Source organism: Telmatherina bonti, assembly GCF_933228915.1.
Source record: "Telmatherina bonti genome assembly, chromosome: 16".
Taxonomy (NCBI): Eukaryota; Metazoa; Chordata; class Actinopteri; order Atheriniformes; family Telmatherinidae; genus Telmatherina; species Telmatherina bonti.
The window spans coordinates 13,941,852-13,963,092 of record NC_136614.1 but is presented as its reverse complement, the minus strand read 5'-3'; the positions used below and the strand labels follow the sequence as shown (position 1 = coordinate 13,963,092).

The window sequence follows — 21,241 nt, the reverse complement described above, 5'->3', positions numbered from 1 at the left end:
TGTTAAACTTTTAATACATGTTTTACAATGGATGCCCAACCCTCTGCATTCATCTGGGCTTCGGAATGCTGCTCAGAGAACAATTGTACCTCTCTTGGGGCTGCAGCAGTGTAGGGGAACAGGACTCGAACTGCAGACCATCAGGTCACAAAACAAGTGGCTCTGCCGCTTAGAGTTATGACAATACAGTGGGAATGAATCCAGCTTTTCTGATCAAGCTTTACTAAAATCAGATTTAAAGACACATTATGTAAATTTGTGACCTTAAAACTCAACGTCCCAGACTTGTTCGATGACACAGTGACATCTATAATGTACATTTATAGAGCCGCTGCTACCTGGCAGCGTCCCGGGTCTGAGAAACCAACGCCAGACAACTTTTACACCTGAAACGAAAGTGATGCTTCTCTTCACAATATAATAAGGAACTGGCTTTTTTGAACACACAATGTAGCTGATTCAGCAAAAAAATGCACGATTAATAGAGAGGAAGGGACTAAACAAGTCATTGTGAGATTGTCTTTTGCTGGCTGGAGAGAGCTAACAGGTCAGGTAGGATGCAAGATGGATGTCAAATTAGTCAATTGTGGGTGCGTTGCAGGAAAAAGTGAAAGTTTGTAAAAGTTGGTAAAAGTTTTGTAGTATCTTTAAGTGGAGGAGCAGAGTTTTTCAGTAACAGCAGGAGAAAGCTAACTTCAACAAAAATGTACACAAAAGAGAAGAATTTGCTCAGTAACTTTAAGTTGGAGGGTTACACAATCTGAGAACTGCATTTTCAAGAATAATACGAACACAAGCTCGCATCCAAAACAAATTTATCAATAGTATCAAAAATCTGAAACCATTTATGTTTGGTTCCCAGTGGCTGCAGAGGCATGCTGCACTGACAGCCTGTCCAGCATTAAACCCAGTGTTGGCCCCTCGGGATCAGCGATCCGACTGCCAGATGGTATCTGTCTAGTAATATGTCAGCTGTCAAGAGAAAATTACACAAATGTTTGAAACAGCTTGAAAATGAAAAGCAAAAATTTGACTTTGGTTACAAACTCAGAGAATGTCTCCCAGTCTCAGCTTTTCCTCTCCTTCCCACCAGATGACACAACCGTCTCAATGAGAATATCGACTTGCGTTGCTGATATCTCTGCATGGATGAAAGCTTGCCACCTTCAGCTCAATCTGTCCAAGACAGAGCTCATTTTCTGTCCAGCCAATCCTTTCTTACATCCGCAATTAAGTATGAAGCTTGACTCTGTCACACTTGTTCCTACGTCTGCTGCCCAGAATCTTAGTGTCATGGTGGATGACCAGTTCACCTTTAAGGTCCATGTTGCCTCAGTTGCCCGTACTTGCAGATTTGCTCTCTACAACATCAAGAGAATCAGACCGAACCTGACAGAATAGATTGGTTCAGACTCTGGTCATCTCACGCATCGATTACTGAAATTCCCTACTGGCAGGTCTGCCTGCATGCTTATTAAACCACTGTAGATGATCCAGAACGCTGCAGTGTGCCAGATTTTCAACTAACCCAAAAAGCTCATGTCACTCTGCTTCTAATAGCGCTTCACTGGCTTCTGGTCGCAGCATGCTGTGTGCTGATTTTTTATCTTTTGTACCTGGGGTATGAGACTTCTAGAGTTTTTGATAATTTTAAAAGTTTATTAGCATTTCAAATGTTTGGGTATTGTTGGGGTGTAGGACCCCAAGGTATTTGTATTTTAAGATTGTGATTGTGGGTCTGCTGTATTTATTTGACCATGTTTTATGTGTTTGGCTTCTTAGGCACAACACTGGCTGCTGTTTGATTTAGTTTATTATGATGCATTTTTAGCTTATTGATCTTTATTTCATTTTCAGTTTTAACATTCTGTCTTGTTTCTAGTGCTGTGACTGGTGTGACAGTCATCTATAGGAGGCGTGTAACAGGGCAAAATGGCTAAAGTTCTGTAGCGTGTCTTTTTTTCTTTAAAAAAATATATGCATCTATTTATACATTTAATATTAACCCTTTATATGGCACTCAATGAAATACCTTGAAATTAGAAATTTCAACCTAAAATTGTCCTTCTTGTATGTACCAAGAAAAACATAGTTTCATGCTGAATATGAAAGAAAACAAAGTGATCAAAAATAGTTCTTAAGACTGACAACTTTTAGTCCCAAAACGGGAAGAAAACTCTGAGACAAAAGATAAAACCAAATATCTGGAGTCTGGTTTCCATTTGTTGCTATTCAAACACAGAAATATTCATTCATGCTGTTGAAGCTTTAAACAGAGCTGAAGCATTCGATCCTTTTATAAACACAATGACCTGTGCAGCAGGTTGATTTTGTGTTAACATCCAACATGTGTGATTGAACGTAAGTGCTTATACAGATACAAAATGCACACTTTGAAGTGTCAAAAGATCCAAGTCAAACAGCCAATGATAAGCTGTCCATATGAGATTTCTGAGAGAAAAATGCATGACAGTGTTATTTGATATTTCTTACAACCAACAGCATGTGGACTCAGCCCATTTTTCTTTCTCTGAAACATCAAACATCCATGTCCTGTAAATGACGTGAGGAAAGAGCTGATCTTTGACGGTTCTGTGGTTTGTGGTTAAAGGATCAAGACTTTTTTTTTTTTTTTTTACGCGCAGCCTCCCATTGCATGTGTCACATGCAGAGCAGCTGAGATGATGTAAGAAAGAAAGAAAAATATTTGTTAAAAAAAAAAAGAAAAAAAGGAAGGTCTGTGGTTTGTTGAAATTGTTTTTCTTCTCTCTACCTGGCTCCAGTCGGGTGCGTTTCATTTTAAAGGGGTCTGGTTTAGCACCACATATAATGGCTTTCAGATCCTTTTGATGTACATTGTGCCATGTGGTTCTTCATCTTGTGTGAGAAACTGTGACACTATTGAAAAGAAAAAGCAGATCTTAACATCCCTCTGCTCTGGCCTCAGATAGGCCAAAGATGATTGGATATTATATGAAGCTCATGAAATCATCAGCTTGTAAATCTTTCTTCATCTGCTGTTGGTTTTGGATCTCGTGCACTTATGCATGTGCTTATACAACAGCAGAGGTGCTCTATTAGAGTATCACTGTAACAGCTGCATGAAAAGATTTGACTAAAGTGTAAGTAAATATTCACAGTACATTTTAAACATAAATAATCCCAGCTGCTTCCTCATCAAACATCTTTTTTGTAAAAGAAATCTGTCAAAGTTTTTTCTTTTATTTGACTTTTGGTGGGGTTTCAAGTTGAACCAACATAGTTTGTTTTAAATCGGTTAATAATATCCACATGCATCAGACATGTAAATGTAAACACCACAGCAGATGCCTTAAATAGTTAACAGACAAAAAGAATGACAAATTTGTCCTTTTCTTCTTTATATATTGATACAATCAAAGCTGAATAATAATATTAAACTGAATTTTATATGCTTACAAACTGTACATCTCTCATTTAACATAATGTGCTATAATTTAGTTTGTATTGATATTTCAACCATTTTATCAATATGATAGCAGCCAGGTGCTGCTTATAGTAAGTAACTGCTCATCAATAAGCATGAGCAGTCCAACATAAACAGATGATTTGCTGGTCTGCAGCATCCAGGTGTGTGTAAACACAATGCCAAAGAGGAAAGACATCAGCAGAACAAGGCAATTCCTGCTGCCCATCTAACTGGGAGGGATTATAAAGCCGTTTCCAAATCATGTGGAGTCCAACATTCTACAATAAGACAGATTATTCTCAAGAGGAAAACGCTCATGATGATGATTGCAGGAGTGGAAATCCCAACATGTTCAGTCCAAGATCAGGTCGTGCAATGAAACAGAAATATGAAAATTATCCAAGAACTAAATCTCAGTGTCTACAGAGTGATGTTGGTATGATAAATGTTAAAGTCCAGGACAGTGCAAAAAAAAAAAAAAAGACTGAACAAGTACAGCTTGTTTGGAAGGGGAGTGGGAGAAAGCCTTTTCTCTCTTAAAAATAATAATAATAAAAAAAATGGCAGTATGGCTTAAGTTTAAGTTACATCTAAAAAAAAAAAAAACCTGGAAGAATACCCTCTGGATAAATTGGACCAAAGACGAATGCCTGGCCTGTATGCAAAGACCTAAATACATCATATCTGTGAAGACACAAACACCTCAAAGCAACTGTCAAGCATGGTGGTGGAAAGCTGATGATTTGGGCTTGTTTTGCAAATTGGGGTGCACTGGTTATGAGTAGGAAAAAAATTATAGGCTTATGTCTACGTAACAGTGTACAAATGCATGAAAGCAAAAGACTAAGTTGAATTTTTGCTTATTTTATGTCACTGCCATCTCATGAATAATTAAATTTAAAAAAAAAAAAAAAAGCTGGCCAAAGGAAGCTCAGACCATGGATGTCAATATGTACCATACCAGGCAGGATCCCAGGTGCAGACAATGCAAAGGAGCCCCTGAAACAATCCAGCACCTCACAGCAGGGTGCAAGATACTGGCAGGCAAAGAATACATGGAGTGCCATAACCAAGTAGCTGGCATAGTGTGCAGGAACATCTATGCAGAATATGGACTGGAGACCCCAAAGTCCCAGTGGGAAACTCCCCCCACGGTGGTGGAGAATGAGAGGGCTAAGATCCTCTGGGACTTCCAGATCCAGACAGATAAATTGGTGGTGGCCAACCAACCGTACATAGTGATCATAGATAAGCAGTAGAAGATAGTCGTAGCGATTGATGAATCCATCCCCAATGATGGAAATATCAGGAAAAAGGAGCATGACAAACTGGAGAAGTACCAAAGCCTCAAGAAGGAACTGGAGAAGGCCTGGAAGGTGAAAGCAACAGTTTTACCCATAGTGATCAGATCATTGGGGACCATGTCCCCCACACTGGAGAAGTGGCTCCAACAGATACCTGGTGAAACATCAGACATTTCCATCTAGAAAAGCAAAGTCCTAGGAATGGCTAAGATACTGCGTAGGACCCTCAAGCTCCCAGGACTCTGGTAGAGAACCCGAGTTTACCGGCTTATCAGATAAACTGGCTCTTTTTTTTTAACCAATAGATTCATAATCTTCATAGCTGATAAAAATCAGAACAGTTGAATTCGTATTTCTTGTTTCAACATTAAGTTGTTGTAAAGCCCTCTCCTCCTTCCCTCCAACGGTCTGTGTTGCCAGCTGACTAATCACCTGTCTGCAACCTGTTTACTGACACCTGTGATCAGCTCATCATCATCTTCATATCTATCCATCCTACATAAGTCCCAGGCTTCTCTCTCTCTCTGCGTGGTTTCACAGCTCAGATCGCAGTCATCACTGCTCACCGGCCTGCATGCTTAAATGATACAGGCCCTCGAGGATTGGAGTTTGACACCTGTGGTATAGATTACCAGAAAGACATTTGACCTGTTGTCCTTTTTGATTTGCTGTCTCTGCCATATTTTCTGGTTTGTTTTTTTTTTTTGATGAACTGTCACTGCTCACACCATCTCGCATGCCCTATAACATGACAACTGTATAGGACTTTTATGCAGAGGCAGAAGATCAGAACCAGTTTTGTTGCCAAAAAGCTCATTCGATGATTCTTGACTCAAGTGCTAAATTAAGTATAGAAAATAAAAATTAAAAACCAAACCATCAGATGAGGTTCAGGAACATAAGGAAAGAAGATAAAGACAAAAGATAAAGGCATGCACGATGCCATCATATCGTCTCTGAATGTTATACATGCAATGAAATAGAAAACTATTGCCTGATATGGATTAATACTTTTATTTGCCTCTTGCTAATAAAAAATGCTTAAAAAATGCAGCAAATCTCAATGAACTGAAGCAGTGCTGTAAAGAAGAACAGGAAAGTTCCACCACAATGATGAGACTGATAACAACATACAAAATATGACTTAAAGGAACTACTGCTAAAGCTGGCCTTACATGCTGCTGGATCATGTAAGTATCCACACACTGCTTATACATTGTTGCTTCGAATTTAGTAAAATAATACAGTGGAATAATTTGTGTGTTGCTCATTAGAGGTTGTATTTGTCGCATTTTTAGACCTGGTAATGGTAGGATGACATTTTATTGCATCCTGATTTTTATACAGGAGAAAGGAGTTGAGAGTGAGTGAGGCGTTTGAAATGACAGTCATATGTGGAAAAACCTTTTACGAACGTTAAATCTTCATATAATCAACAAAAGTATCACTTTCTTTTCTCAAGAGTTGGACATGCATTTTCCAAAGCAAATAGATGGAATTAAATAGATGAACGTCATCGTTGTAGTTTTAAAACTTCGCCGGCATTTTCACCTCTGCCAAGGAGGTTGTGACATTTGTATATATTGTTAGCTGGATTTAGCAAAAACTACCAAGCCAAGTTTCATAAAATGTGGAGGAAATTTGGAGCACAGGCAAAGGAGAAATTTAGTGTATTTTGGCTGCAGACAGAGAAAACTGAAATACAGTGAAGGTTTCCTGGTTCTTTTGTTTACATCTGTGCAAATATTGCAACTCGATTAAGTTTCAAGGAGGATTTAATCTCTGGGAAACAAAGACAAATTACTCTTAATTTAAACAAGAAAAGAACAATAAACTGGAGAGCAGAAACGTCTTAAATGTTAAGAGATTTTCTAGGTTTAGTTGATGGAAAACAGTCTAGTTGAAGCAGCAGTTTACCACACTAATTAGTGGGATTATTACCATATCATCAAAAAAATCTATCTGCAGTAAAGTCCATAAAATACTGATTATGGCTGATTCCTTTATCAGAACAAAGTTCTGCTTATTGTTCAGCCATAGTGGATTTACAGATGTTCTTCAGTCAGTTTTTAATGCTTGTTTTGTCATCTTACCAGCTTGTAGCTGCAGCTGCTGTTAAAGGGGAAAGAAGCAGATTAATGTAATGATCAAACTAAAGAGGGAGACTTTACGGACAATTTAAAGAAATATTTCCCGCTCTGCTTCTTTTGTCTCTGTCAGATGGTACAAAATATACAACTTCAGTTCCTGTTAATTCCTTAAATGTTTTATTTGTTGCAGGAAGGTCAGAATTACGTGATCTTTATTCCACTGCAGTTTTATTGGTGCAGCAAGGAAATGTGTGTCCCCTTACCTGTTTTTTCCTCTTGTTCTCCTCGATCACCTTTCTGTCCCTTGAAGCCTCTTTCCCCTCGGTCACCTGAGGACAGACCAGGTCAGGAGTCTCAGATTGACTTTTACTTAAATTGAAAGTCATTTAAAATCATTTCCACATCACAAAAGAAGATCATTTTTATAAAATATGGGAAAAGAAAATTACAATTAGTCAAAAAAAAAAGATGACAGTGAAACCCATTTGTTGGAAAAGAATATTTGCTGAACTTTCAGCAACAAACTTTATTTACAGACTCGAGGTCCAAGACAACACAAAACAAACAATAAAAAACTTACATAAGGCAGGCTATAACAAATGTAAACACACCCTACAGAAGACAGCTATACCAGTGCCTCCACAGCTGAAACTGGTAGCGTGTAGCACCGAGTCTTATATCAGTCAGGCACGTTATGATGGAGTTACAGCAGCCACTGACGCGACAAATAAATGTATACATCAAATTCCTTAAAACAGCCTGAAAGGCTTTAAGCCCTGCTGTCACAAACAGCAGACTTGCACTCTATCTCGGTTTCTTCAGTAAAAGTCTGACAGTCATTGTACGCCACATTCAGTTTGGACATGCTTGCTTTTGTAATTTGACCACAAATGTGCAGCGTGTAAAGGTGTAAAGTAAGCACTGAACAATACAGAACTCCGGAAGAAGGCTCTCCGTCTTTCTAGAAAACTGCATCACGGAATGGACTGAGCAGATCTGCAACCACAAGGTCTATCTGAATATGCCTGGAATCAGAGTAAAGAGAGCTTTAAGATCAGTAAAGAATAGATGAAGATGACTCATAGCTCAGGTAAAAAAAAAGTTGCAGACTTGTTGCGGTGTGTGTCTCCTGTGTGAAGAAGAGGCACCACAGATCTTTCCTACCTGTTGCAGCCATGATGCTCACCAGTCTGCAGACCAGTAGACAATAAACAACAAATAACAGACTCATCACTGGACTCTATATAATATTACACCTCTCTTATGTGCCATTTCACTCTTCTGACACTGGATTTGTCACTGAAATATTAGAGATCTCTGATAAGTATATTCTCAGACACTATGATGTACAGGTGTACTTACAGTTGAAATTATTATTATGGATTATTTAATTCTTTATTTTTATCCATTTCATCCATTTTCTATACTGCTTCGACTGTGACAAAGTAGGTGAGACTGTAATTATTCACCATTTTCCCCTAACATTTACCCTTTGTCATATTTGTCCCTTTAACTTTATTCTGTTATTTCTGTTGCCAGGTAACCATGGTGCACTTACTATCCCAGGTTGTTAGTGTTTGCATTGTGTTGCATATTTCATTGTATTACTATTTAACAGTATTCTTTGTTTAACTCCACCTTGCATGATAAGTGTTGGAGTGGCCAACTCGGCACTTCCTCATTGCAGGTGAGAGTGACTTCTTAGATTAGTTCATTGGGAGAAACCAAGTGGAGGATTTCCTCTTTTTGCAGTTTCTTTAAGTGTGGGATTATTTGAAATTGTGTATTAAAGTGTTTTTCAACCACTTTGCTGTGGCATGTAAGTGTGCCTTGAGAGATTATCAGGTGTGCCCTGACAAATTACCTAATTTCACCTAATTGGTCTAAAAAGCAGCTCTGTGTTCATCCAAACAGGCCCCAGTAAAAGATAATAAAATTCCTTCTTCTTGTGTTTATCTGATTTCTATTCAAGAGGCTTTGACGAGATGGACTTTACAATAATAATATGGACTTTAAAAAAAAACAAAAAAAAAAACCAAACAAAAAAAAAAACATTTTGGTTTGTGGTGTGCCTTGTGACCTTTCAGTGAAAAAAGTGTGCCTTGGCTCAAAAAAGGTTGAAAAACACTGGTGTATTAGAACAGGTATTCCTTTTGTGTAATTTAGTTTGTTTATTAATGTTGGTGTAGAATAAGGTTACTGGGGTCAGTGATATGGGGAAATGGTTTAGGCTAAATCAAATCTGATGTGTGTCTAATGGGGGTATATAGGTAGTCAGTTTTGAGAGAGAGAGATAGAAAAAGAGAGAGAGAGAAAGATGTGAAACTGGTGACTGATTGCCTGCTGATCTTTGAAATTGTACCATGGACAGCTCATGGAAAGGACTGCTGATTCGGTCTACTTCTGATCTTCTTGAACCTCAGACACACTCCCCACATAGTCCAGTTACAGGTTGCAAGGAAGCTGGAGCCTAATCCCAGCAGTCTTTGGGGGGGAAAGGCGGGGTACACCCTGGACAGGTCACCAGTCCATCGCAGGGCACCTCCTTTTAAATTCTATATTATTTTATTCTATTCTATAACTTGCATGTCTGACTGCTTTTTTCTATGGTGTGTTTTTGCTGTGGTTGCGCTGAACGTTTCCCCGCTATGGGACAAATAAAGGATTCTTTAATATTACATCAGAAGAAATAAAACATTCAGGATGAATATGAATTTCCTTTTAGAGCTCTAAATCTCAGATCATAATCAGTATGTGAGCATCATATCTGCGAAGGCCAAGCCTGATGAAGTGAAGGAGGTCTTGGTGTAAACAGGAGAAGTCTGACAGGAAAAGGAGAGGGGGGTGGGGGTGGGTGGGTGGGGGGGGGGAGGTCACAGTTTGCCACCATCTGGTCTCAAAGTCCTCCAGTTTGGAGATGTCAGGCTTTGAAACAACACAGAGCATTTAAAATAGCCTAAACTCTCAGAAATGAACAGCTTAACCACTGACAGCTTCAGTTTCAAACCTTTTCTTTACTTCACATCCATTTCCGCTCCTTTTATTTTTTTTTAGTGGATCCCTCGTTTATAAAAAGCCCCTGTAATTACTTTAGAAAAAGACACAGGCACCACCCTGAATCCTGAGTTTAATTTACCTCTAGAAGTTGTGCTTCATGTGGCTTCTCAGCTGTCGAGCAGAGAAAATGTAAAACATTTTGTCAAGGTCATTTCTTGGAGCCTTTTCAGTGTCGATTTTTGGACACGTTAATGAAAATCTCAACCATTAAATCAATTTTAGGTCCAAATCCTTTCATTTGTGGTTACTGCAAAAGTACTTTTACTTGCCAGTCATTTCTCCAATCAGCAGCTTGGATACGACTATTTCTCACAGTTGTTTCCATTTCAAAACATCATTTTATGCCAAATTACCAGGAGTCACCTCCACACAGCGGCCAGCTGTTGCCGTTTCTCAGGCGAGAGCTTTCAAAACCACAAGTGTTTTTGCCCTGAAGCTATAAGAGGATCAACTTGAAGTGGGCATTTATCCCGCTTTTAATTTGACTCCTTTTTTTTTTTTTTTTTTTTTTTCAACACGCAAAACCACAATGTAGGTGTCAGCTGAGGTGGTCCTGAGCCCCACCCACTGTGTTTTACTGCTGGTCTCTGCCTACAGCTACAGTCAGTCTGGCAAACCCCATCTGTGACGTCCACAGCTGTCAGCTAGCCTCCAATTTGACCTCATTCTTCACAACTAAATAACACTGAAGGGAAACACAAACACCCTGGTGCGCCACATAAAACAGGATGTGCATTTGATTCAAAACAAGTAAATCAGCCTGAATACTGGTGGTCCTGAAAAGGTTGAACTGGATTAAATGTCTGCGACAAACTAACACATATCTTCACATCTAGCGGTGTAGCGGTCCCTCAGGAACTAGATATACTCTCAATTTTTTGCCCTTTTTTTAAAAACAGATAAAACCCCCGAAAAACAGCATTTCAGAAAAAGCGGCATGTACTACTATCAGTATATGTGCCCATTGTCGCATGATTTTTGTTTTCCGGTTTCAGGAGGAAGAGTTATCAAATGACTAAACCAGTACCAGCACATAGACCAGTAAGAGACGGGCTCATAGACATATATACGTATGTCTTTATTATGTCCATGATTAGGCTAAAGTTAACACAGCTGACGGCTAACTGCACCAGTGTAACATCGGAAACCTTAGTTGAGCTTCTGATGTAGGTACTTGTATAGGGATATTTTTCATTCTAACAGCAGCATCACAGGAGGTTTAGAAGTGGTAGTACTCCATGCTGACAGAAAGGGAAGTGGGTATACATCGTATACCCGCGTATACCCTGAACCACACCACTGTTAACATCAACACATGCTTACCCACAACTATGGATAACAAGTCTCGTGATTGTTAACAAGATTTAGGTTTAGAATTAAGTTTATGACACAAAAATCTGCAAACACATTGTTAAAATATCGACGCCAGCCTTTATTTCAGAGCTTCTAATAGTTTTAGGATATCAGGCTTATGCATAACAGACGTATAGTTGAAACGTTTTGTTCCATGCTGCGCTCCATGAATACAAATACATTTTTAAAAAGTGTCAAATTATCAGCCCCCCAGAGCACATTTAAGATCATATTGCTGCTCATGCAGCTTCGCTCTTTTGCTCTCCACATCACCCGAACAAAAAAAAACACTAAGGCTGACTCAAATATTATTGGGTATAGAAATCCGTTTATCTATCTTTTACAGATAATTCAGAGCCAGGTAACAGGAAAAACAGTCTGAGCAGAGGTTCCCAGACCCTGATTGAGGTCTAAACCACCTGAACTGCCCGTTATTCTGAGCCTCCTGGATTACTGATCTTAAAATAAGTAAAAAAAAAACATAATGGTTGCAGCTAGTGACCCTGATAACTTTCCAAAATCAAAGCTACCCAGACATCCTGCTGCATAAACAGCTACATCATGGATTGTAGAAGACATAGCAATCTGAACCACTAAAAAAGCTGACTAAATTACATCTCCTTTGAACACGATCGTGCTTTCATGAACCTTAAATCACTTTCCTTGTTTATCCCCACTTATTCCAGTGCAAGATTCATAGGAAGCTGAAGCTGATCCCAGCTGCTAGTGGATGTGGGGTGGACGGTCACCAGTCCATCAGGGCCAATAAACAGGCAAACAACACGTGCTCAAGTTCAGTCTTATGGATCTTTGGAAACACAAATTAAGCTAACTACACGCATTTGGACCTTGAGAGGAGGCCAGAGTACCTGGACAGAACACAGACGTGCATCGGTAGAGCAGGCAAACGGCACACAGAAAGGCTCCAGCTGAGGCTTAAACCAGCAACCTCCTGCCTGTGAGGTTACGGTGCTTTAATTCACAGTCTCATTGGCAGTGTGAACAAGCAGCATTTCTCCAATAAAACAAAAGGTCAGATAAAACATTGCATGTCCGCATCAGATGGCAGAGGGACCAAAACATCCCCTTTAAAGCCAACAACCCCACCTCATCCCCAGACTCATCTTTTTTTTCTTTCCTTGAGGCTCAGCAGACTAAAAGGTGTTCGCTATAACCGCTTCATAATGTGATAATAGTCCAGGGCTGCATATCTTCAGCCAAGATAAACACTTCAACTGTAAACACCACAAATGACAGATAGTAATGTCAACAAACAACATTTTAAACTCCAGCTGAACGGAGATGCTTCCCATCACTTCCCACCACTCATCTATGAAAACAAACCGCAGAGCTTCTCAGTGCTGTTTTCACAAGCCTTTCGCGCTTCCCTGCTGCTAAACGCTGAGGCCTCAGAAGGTCGACAGTCTCCCCACCCTTCAGCGCTCTGTTAACCAGACCCCAGATGGGTGAATGCATAGACACACATTGTTGGAAGCTGCTAGCGCGTGGATGCCCAAATATCTGAGAACAACTTGCCTCCATTTTTCTGCTAAATTACTTATTAATGTGATATTTTCAGCTGATTATCACATAATTAACCTCAATGAAATGATGATTTAGGTGACAGGCTTTTCATGCTTGCTCTTCCATGGTAGTTATCAATCTTTGCGCTTGATTTCACATGTTTTCTTCTGTTTAAGCCAAACAAATTAGAAATGCCTGTGTCACCAGACTGAAATTCACAAGCTGTGATTCACCAAAAAAAGGTCCCTTCTTCTTGTCTTTCCTGTCCTCTCCACCCCAACCAGTCGAGGCAGATGGCTGCCCTCCCTGAGCCGGGTTCTGCTGGAGGTTTTCTTCCTGTTTTTTCCTTCCCACTGTCGCCGCGTGCATACTCAGGATGGGGGATTGGATCGAAGTCATGACTCGATGCAATCCGTTGGTTTCTATTATAGGATATGTATGAATTGGTTTGAAATGATGTGTATGTAAAGTGCCCTGTGACAACATTGTTTTGAAGTAGTGCTATACAAATAAAGTTGAATTGAACTGAATATTTTACTGCTTTTCACTCATCAAAATCAAGCATTATAAATGAGTTATGACTGCTGTTTTTCTATTTGAGCTTAGTGTGCAAGCAGTTTTCACAAATTACTATTGTGAAACAGACTTCTCGATAGAAGTGTGTCATTTCTTCCAGTAAGGGACAACAAATTATCAGCTGATTAAGACTTAGACATAAATAAAACTGCAGGAACTTTTTTTAAACCATATGATTGACTACATGCTGGAGGCCCACTAGTGGAAGGAGAAATTCCCCATGCCCCATCACCATTTAATTTATTTTCTTTTAATCAAAATCACTGACATCACTGCAATCCACAGAGTTCTATTAACAAAACATGGCTTCCCAGCAGCTGGTTTCCAGGAATTTCAGGCTAACTAGTTTAGGTGGGAGATCATGTTTTCAGCTGTAATGTACCCTGGGAGACGCAGTTAGGTGGAAATTTTAAGCAAACATACTGAGACTGAACAGAAACGCTCTAACATGATTGCACGTTACAAGCTGGGAAAATGTTGTAGACTAAAGTTTTTATTTAATCAAATGTATTTACATTCTCATTTGTTTGAGTTCTCCGCAGGGAAGAGAAACCTTGAGCAAAGTTAACTTTCTTTGGATTGTCCACATGAGAAATGCCAATTTAGTGTCAGAAAGTTTGAAAGATTAACATGAAATATACCCAAAAGTTTTTGGGAGAGCATTGAATGAAAGAATTTGTAACAATCTGTGCTCACGTTAACTTCCAGCATAGAAAGAGGATTCAGATGTTGCTTCTCCTCTCCTTGCGACACACAGATGTAGGATGTTGTTATTGTCATGGTTTGGACTTTTTGTGTGTCTTTGGTTTTTGTTTCCTGTTTTATTTTGAAGTTGGGATTCCTGTCTAGCCTTGTTTCCCGTTCATTAAGTTCCCCTCATTTAGCTTGTCAATTACACCTGTGTCTCGTTGTTTTTTCTGTATTTATACCCCTTGGTTCCTGTTCTCACTTGCTGGATCATTGTGTTTGCTTGTCCGTTGTTGCCTGTGATGTTTCCACATCTTTCAGTTTACCATTTGGATAAAAACCTGTTCCTGCATCCCGTCTGCCTCCTGCCTCTCTGTCCGGCACTTTGGTCCCCACACCTCCACAATCCCTGACAGTCGTGGTAAAAAGCAGTGGCTACCACCCCTGTTTTCCTGAATCAGAATCACTTTATTCACCGTGTTTATGCAAACAAACAAGGAATTTGACACCGGTGGCAAGTTGCTCTCAGTTGTATTTACATTAAATAATCAAAGAATAAGCAAAAAAAAACAAAACAAGAAAGAGTTAGATAATAAACATAAATAAACATAAATAAACAGAGTAGAAGACAAACATAAAAGACAGAGTAGAAATAACGGAAAGCAGCAACATGGTTAGGAGACCCTTTCCTTACCAGCTGGTTCACCGTTTTGATACATAGTTCCTGCACCACGACGCTGCTACCAAATATGGGTCATCTGACCCACTTTCTGGTACATTTTCTTGGAATACAATACCATATTACAGCATATTCTTTCTTTTAGGAAAAGATTTATGTGTGGTAGAGCCAGACACTTTATGACACGAAGGCAGGAAGACATTATAACCATGAATGCTTGAAGCAACAGGCTCATCTATCTGTGCTAAAATGTGCCAAAACCTGGATGGAGTGTGGTGCAGACTGTTGGGCAACTACTTGCAAAAGAAAACTAAGTGCAAAAGACGGGACATCGGCCTTGTCCAAGGTTTTGAGAGCTATTGGGCAACGTTGGGACTCTGGGACGTGCACTCAGCATTTCAGCTACGCCAGCTCTGATTGGCAACAGCTGTTGGCTGGACACACATATTACACACCACACACACATACACAATGACATTTAGCCACAACAAACACAACATTTCAGCGCGTTATCACACTATTTATGTTCCAGTCTGTGTTTTTATTATCACTGGCGCTGTCTAACTGGTGATACCAGGGAGAGGCTGATATCGGTACTCCTGGGTTTTATAGAGAGCAAAACAGGCTAATTAGAACCAGTGAAAACAGGAGAATAAACTTGGATGCTTTTAAGGTTCAGTATGTTAGATTAAGATTTAATTAGGTGGACAGTTTTGACACGTTTATACGTGCGTCAGAGAAAAATTATATCTACAATTTGCAACGAGCAGCTGCTAGTAAATTCAAACACTGCATGTTCCTTGGCTACTCATAATGTTACATTAGACTTTTAGGATGCTATTAAATTGCTTGTTGTTAATTTTGCATCATGTATGAGAATTATCCAACTTAAACCATTAACACCGCACTGTTTCACAAAAAAACAAAAAAAAACAAAACAAAAAACCATAATAGCATTAGCATAGTGGCTGCAGTGCAGTTTGCCATGGCCCCCTCTGTGACAGTAAACGCTGGTTTTGTTTTCACCTCACAGAGACGGAGAGTCAATAATTAACAACTGCATTTGCAAAATATATTTTATGAATTATAACCTGAGTGACAAAACTTTATTTTAATGATGGATTCAGACGAAGCAGCTGATGTAAGTAACATATCTAGCTCACATTTTTATCCTGATGAATGTAAATTGGACATAAAAAAACACGATCCACACTTGTTTTTTCCTTTAGTTAAATATTTTAGACCGATGATTTTTCAAAATTTTTTTATTGTATCAAATAGCTAGAAAACGTTCCAAACTGGCTAGACTGGCAGGAACAGATGTTACAATGGCATGAACAAAACAAGACATGGGTGGTTGAGCAACTCCAGCTTCCATGACTAATCATAAAGAGAGAACGGTGGCACCTGCTCCTGATGTCAGAAGTGTTAAAGGTTTGGCTTCCTAATAAATCCTGGTAAAGAGGCTTTTTATTCATCGCATGCGTTCATATGGGCCACTGGTGTGAAATGATTTGCAGTGTGAACATGCTAACACGATTCAGCTGTGAATTGTTCAATGCTACAAGGAGAAACACAATGTTTTCTATACATGGGGTGTTAAGTGTACAAAATAATTCACTTTAATGTCGCTACATGTGACGCCAGTGGCATCCAACATTTTGGAAATTCAAGCAGATGAAAGCTGAAGAAGTCCCATGTCTATTACTTAGTTGATTCTTTCTAGATATTTTTATCCTTTTTTTTTTTATATGTTTGTCCAGTAAGAAATATTAAACCTAAACCCTGTAATTATGTGACATACTCTAAAACATACGTCATTATCATGAGTGACAAATCAGAGATGTACCTTTAGGTCCAACAGGTCCGATCTCTCCTTTCTCTCCTGGCATGCCGTCGACCCCAACAGATCCTTTCATTCCCCGGGGACCCTGCATCCCCTTTTCGCCTGTAAGTCCTGAAATGTAAAAACATTAGCATGAAAATCAGCCCAACCACAACATGCTACAGCATTGCACATCAAACATTATGTTTACACAGTAATACAGAAACTTTTTTTTTTTTTTAATGCTCAAAGCGACTGCATTTTGATATATCAACCCAAATCGCTCATTTAGATCATTTGGAGTTTTACTGGAAAACTGAGGCAACAGCTTGGAAAAAGTTTAAAATGTTTTTTGTAAATGAAGATTAATAAAAATAGAAAGATTTAAGAGACTTTTCAAAACTACCACTTAAATTGTGGTTGGTTAAAGTTAGGACTAGAACTGCATACAGAGATTAAAACCTTATCACAGATTAAATGATTTTACAAGTATACATTTTCTTTTAGTACTGGTAGTGACAAAGGAGAAAGTGAGTTGATACTGGTGTGTCTACTATAAATATTACCTGCAGAGCAATGAAATGAAGCCAGTAGAGAAGCAACTTTAACATGCATTCTCTATAATAACCACTAGGGGGCGACTTCTTGTTGACCTACAAGAAGTTTATAAGAAATTGACGCATCTCTCATTTGTTTTAAAAGCTTTAACTACCATTTTTCAATCTTCTGCATATAAATGCCATGTAAAAACACAGGAGACCTTTCTGAACAGAAACTGTGCTCTGGGTGGTCAGCTTCACCTTTCCACATCCAACCTGATGAAACTCAAAAAGATGCCAACATTTTCCCTGATTTACCAAGGAATACAAAACCCAAACAGATCATTAAGCTACAGCTACAAAGCCACTTGTTTGTCCCCTTTGGTCTGAGGATCCAAAACAGTGAAGGCCACAAAGCAACAGCTTACATAACTATGTTTAAGTGCACCTATTATGGATGGATGGATGGATAGATAGATAGATGGGATGAATAAAGTACATCTATTTAAGTTGGGAAATTTAGCAGTCAACCATCCATGTACATCAGTGCTTATAAAAAGCATTTTATGCGCAGTGAAAAACACTTGATCAAATGTTCTTCAAGAGATTTTGTACCAAATTTGGGAACATTTTCCTCAAAGTGGTAAAAGGAAAAGAAATGAAAAAGGTCTGTAAACTGTGCTGAGAGGATCAAACTCTCTGAAACATAATCAGTCCCACTGAAATAGTTTAGTCATCACATTTTTTAAAACATGATGTGAGCCGTTTTCTATAAATAACTCCTGAACTTTACCCTGTCGAGCGTTTTGACAGGAAAGCGCTCCGTTGCCAGGTTTATTAGTTCCATCTGTGCATATTTAGCATTGTGTACACTTCTCTCTGATTTAATTAAGCAACATTCCTGCTGCGAAGGACACACATTAAGCGTCTGGATCAGGAAATGAAGATTTTAGATGTGAACTTCAGTCCCGTTCTGCCATTTGCCCATACTTCAAACCTTTAAAGTAATCATCATTTGCATCATTATTTCATAAAACCTACCCTGTGGCACAAAATTACAATGTTTATTTATAAAAAGCACATTCTAATGTCTCAAAATTAATGCAGTAATGACTTATTGATTGCACTGCTAAGGCACGCTTTGTTTTTAAACACGGTTACACACTGATTGTGACTGCTTTGAAACCTCAATGAAATAAAAATAATTAGAATACATTAAAGTTAGAAATGCAAAATAAACTAATGTTGAATGATGTCATGTAACTCGGCACCATTCATCAGCCCAATAGGCAAATGCTTGCCATCGAGATGTGAAGCCAGAGCAGAGTTGTTCCTTAATGTTCTGCAGGTCGGTCCTACTGGATCGTTCAACTAGAGGAAAGAAGCTGGACGTGATGATAAATACTTTTGGCTTTGATGCAAACAGAGTTACAGAAGTGCATTAGCTGCAATGTAAACACATTTCGGAGACCTCCATTAGTAGAATGGGGGATTTCTTGAAATAAAAACAGCCTCTAGCATAAAAAAAAAAAGTGCCAGAAAGGTTATTAATTAGAAAAATAAGCTCCAGTGTGGCTTCACTTCCTACGCATTGTTCATAATCACCTGCAGAACTTTGACAAACAGCGTTAACATGATATATAAGCACCGTCAAGGACAATGAAACAATATAAATCTGCTTTAAATCAAGTTTCAATCCCTAAAGCATTTTTGGAGAATAAAGGAAATACAGCAAATTCCTGAAACGAAATGTTGCGTGGCTGCCTACGAGAACAGAACTGAAAGCTTTTCTGACCATGAACGCCACGAAACAGCGGAGTTAACGGTGTTATTTCTTATATGATGCTTATGTTGCTGGATAATTCTTTGCAGGCAATGACTGCCTTTTAGTCTGGAACCAATGCATCGTATCCTGCTTTGTGATGCTCTGCCAGGCCTTTATTGCAGCTGGATTCAGCTCTTTGGCTCTTTCTGCATTTAGTTTAGTCTTCAACAAGAGAAGTGGAGGGTAGATCAGGGTGATACCTTATCTCTGCCTCTTAACCGGCTGTGTGGGGATGTTTGTAGAGGCAGGAAGTTCCTGTTCTTTTTTACTGCCATGCAATAAACTATGCTGTCGCTGGGTGAAACAGCAGAATTCGTCCGTCTGGATTTGCCCCATCATCGGCGAACACCAGTGACCTGTTGTCACTGGACACTGTGCATCATCATGTGTGCTACAGATGATGCTGCAAATGTCAGATTGTTGGACATCTTAAACTATCTCAATACTTTTTTCCATCTTTTATTCTGGTTCAAGTTTGAGTTTTTCTGTCTCCAGAAAGTTGTTATAACTCATCTTGTCCTTTTAAGAGTCTCACCCTTCGTGTTCTTGAGGCTGATGAATGGATTGTGACTTGTTGTAAAACCTTTGTGTTTGTGGAAAAGTCAGATAAATACAGTTTTCACACTTTAAGTCAGCTGTTTTCCTTTATATCATAATGAATCTGTTGTCATCTGTTGTTATGTAGCTCATGAGTGTGCTCTTGTCCCCTAAAAATGTCAGATCTGTTGATCTGGTTTCTGTCAATGTTAAAGGAATTTTTTTCTTTCTTCAGTTTAAGAGCCGTTTTGCTTACAGCAAAACAGCCCACTTGTTCAAAGGCCTTTTACCTGCTTAACTGATGAGAAAATAAAGAAATATTCCACTTCAACCTATAAAACAGCTTTCTAGTTATTTATTCCCTTATGTTTAAGCGGGTAAAAATGAAGGATAGACATATTGGAGAGCTGTAACCTTTAACTTTCATTCACTTTAGACGTAAATACCATCAGTCTGAAATCTGAGCCTGCATTCATTAACCGTAACTGGAATATGTTTTGGTAAACAGCAAAAGCTGCATCTGTGTCCAGTTATTTCTAGATTTAACTGTACTTTCAAGAGGAGGTGGAAGAAACCAAAAGCACTGATTAAAGGACACGCAGCCTCCCAGATTATAAAGGTTGTTTGAGCATCCAGTCAAGGCACCAAATTATAACTGAAATAAACAAACAAAAAGTTCCCAAAATTTCATTGTTTAAAAAAAGTTGTACAAACATGTAGTGTTTTTTTTTCTCCTGTTTTGTTTCCATCCATAAAATCAAAACAAGTCTGATGCTTTGAATTAAAACGATTTTAGAGAAGTTGGACGGTCAGCAACAATGTTTACGATGAATCCACGCTGCACAAATGAAAAGATCAATATTATTCACTGAACCAGACGCCAAAATGAACAGTTCTGTTGATTATGAAATAAACAATTATCACTTCACCCCTTCAAAAAACAAAAGAGTATATATTACCTTTTAAAGGTGTTTAATCCCCTTAATGGCTTCATCATATTCAGGGCTGCACAGGGCTTGTGGTTGTTCTATGTTAGTATGTCTAGAACAGTTCATCAGATTATTAGAGGACTAATACAAGGAAATGAAGCCAATTTCAAAAATAACCCCTGATGTATAGATGTCTTTTGATTGGTTGTTGGTGTTATTTTATAAAAATAATGATAAAAATAACTGATCATGTCATGTTTTTATTGCTTTTAGCTTAAAACTATTTAACTCCACAGCAATTCATCATAAACTCAGATCACACCTCAGCACCCTGAAGAGTCCATCTGACTCTACAGACCAGTGCTAAACATTGAAGGCTGTTGAAATTTTGGCCTTGGGGTGGGTTAAGTTTGTTGTCTAAAGCCTGATCAATAATTACGCCTTTTGGTTTTTCTCAGAAGTTAAAAATGATTTCCAATCAGTTCTTCAGTTCAGCCGTACAGGGGCGGCCCGGCTTGAGTGGGGAGATGATACTTCTTGGAAATGTACTACAGTCAAGGACTGCAGGATGGATGATGACAGGGGCCACCTATGGGGTGATGATTCAAGAGGTAGCAGGCCGGAGGGGTTTTACAGAACATCTGGAGTTAGATGTTGTTTGTAATATGCTCAGTCTTTGAAAAATAATCATATTTGGTGATGAGGTGCTGACTCTGGATGAAGCTTTCTATCGGTTTTTCTTTTTAAGAAGGACATACAAGATGAAGATAAATGATGCATCCTGCTGGTCTCATCTGGAAATAAATCCCCACCCAAGTCTCTGGCTTTGTTTGCCATATATATGTATATATGTATGTATGTATGTATG

General features: G+C 38.8%; 1 protein-coding gene across 1 annotated transcript in view; it reads right to left on the bottom strand.

Annotated features, from left to right (window-relative positions):
• The window catches only part of LOC306767062 (scavenger receptor class A member 5-like), a 33,211-nt gene extending 16,557 nt beyond the window's left edge, over nt 1-16,654 (bottom strand). Inside the window, exons 1-2 of the mRNA XM_079254971.1 lie at nt 16,568-16,654; nt 7,106-7,171 (exon numbers count right to left, since the gene is read on the bottom strand). Coding sequence (XP_079111097.1) covers nt 7,106-7,171; nt 16,568-16,637 — 136 coding nt within the window. The 5' untranslated portion in view covers nt 16,638-16,654. The remainder of the gene's footprint in view (nt 1-7,105; nt 7,172-16,567) is intronic.
• Nucleotides 16,655-21,241: the final 4,587 nt, after the last annotated feature.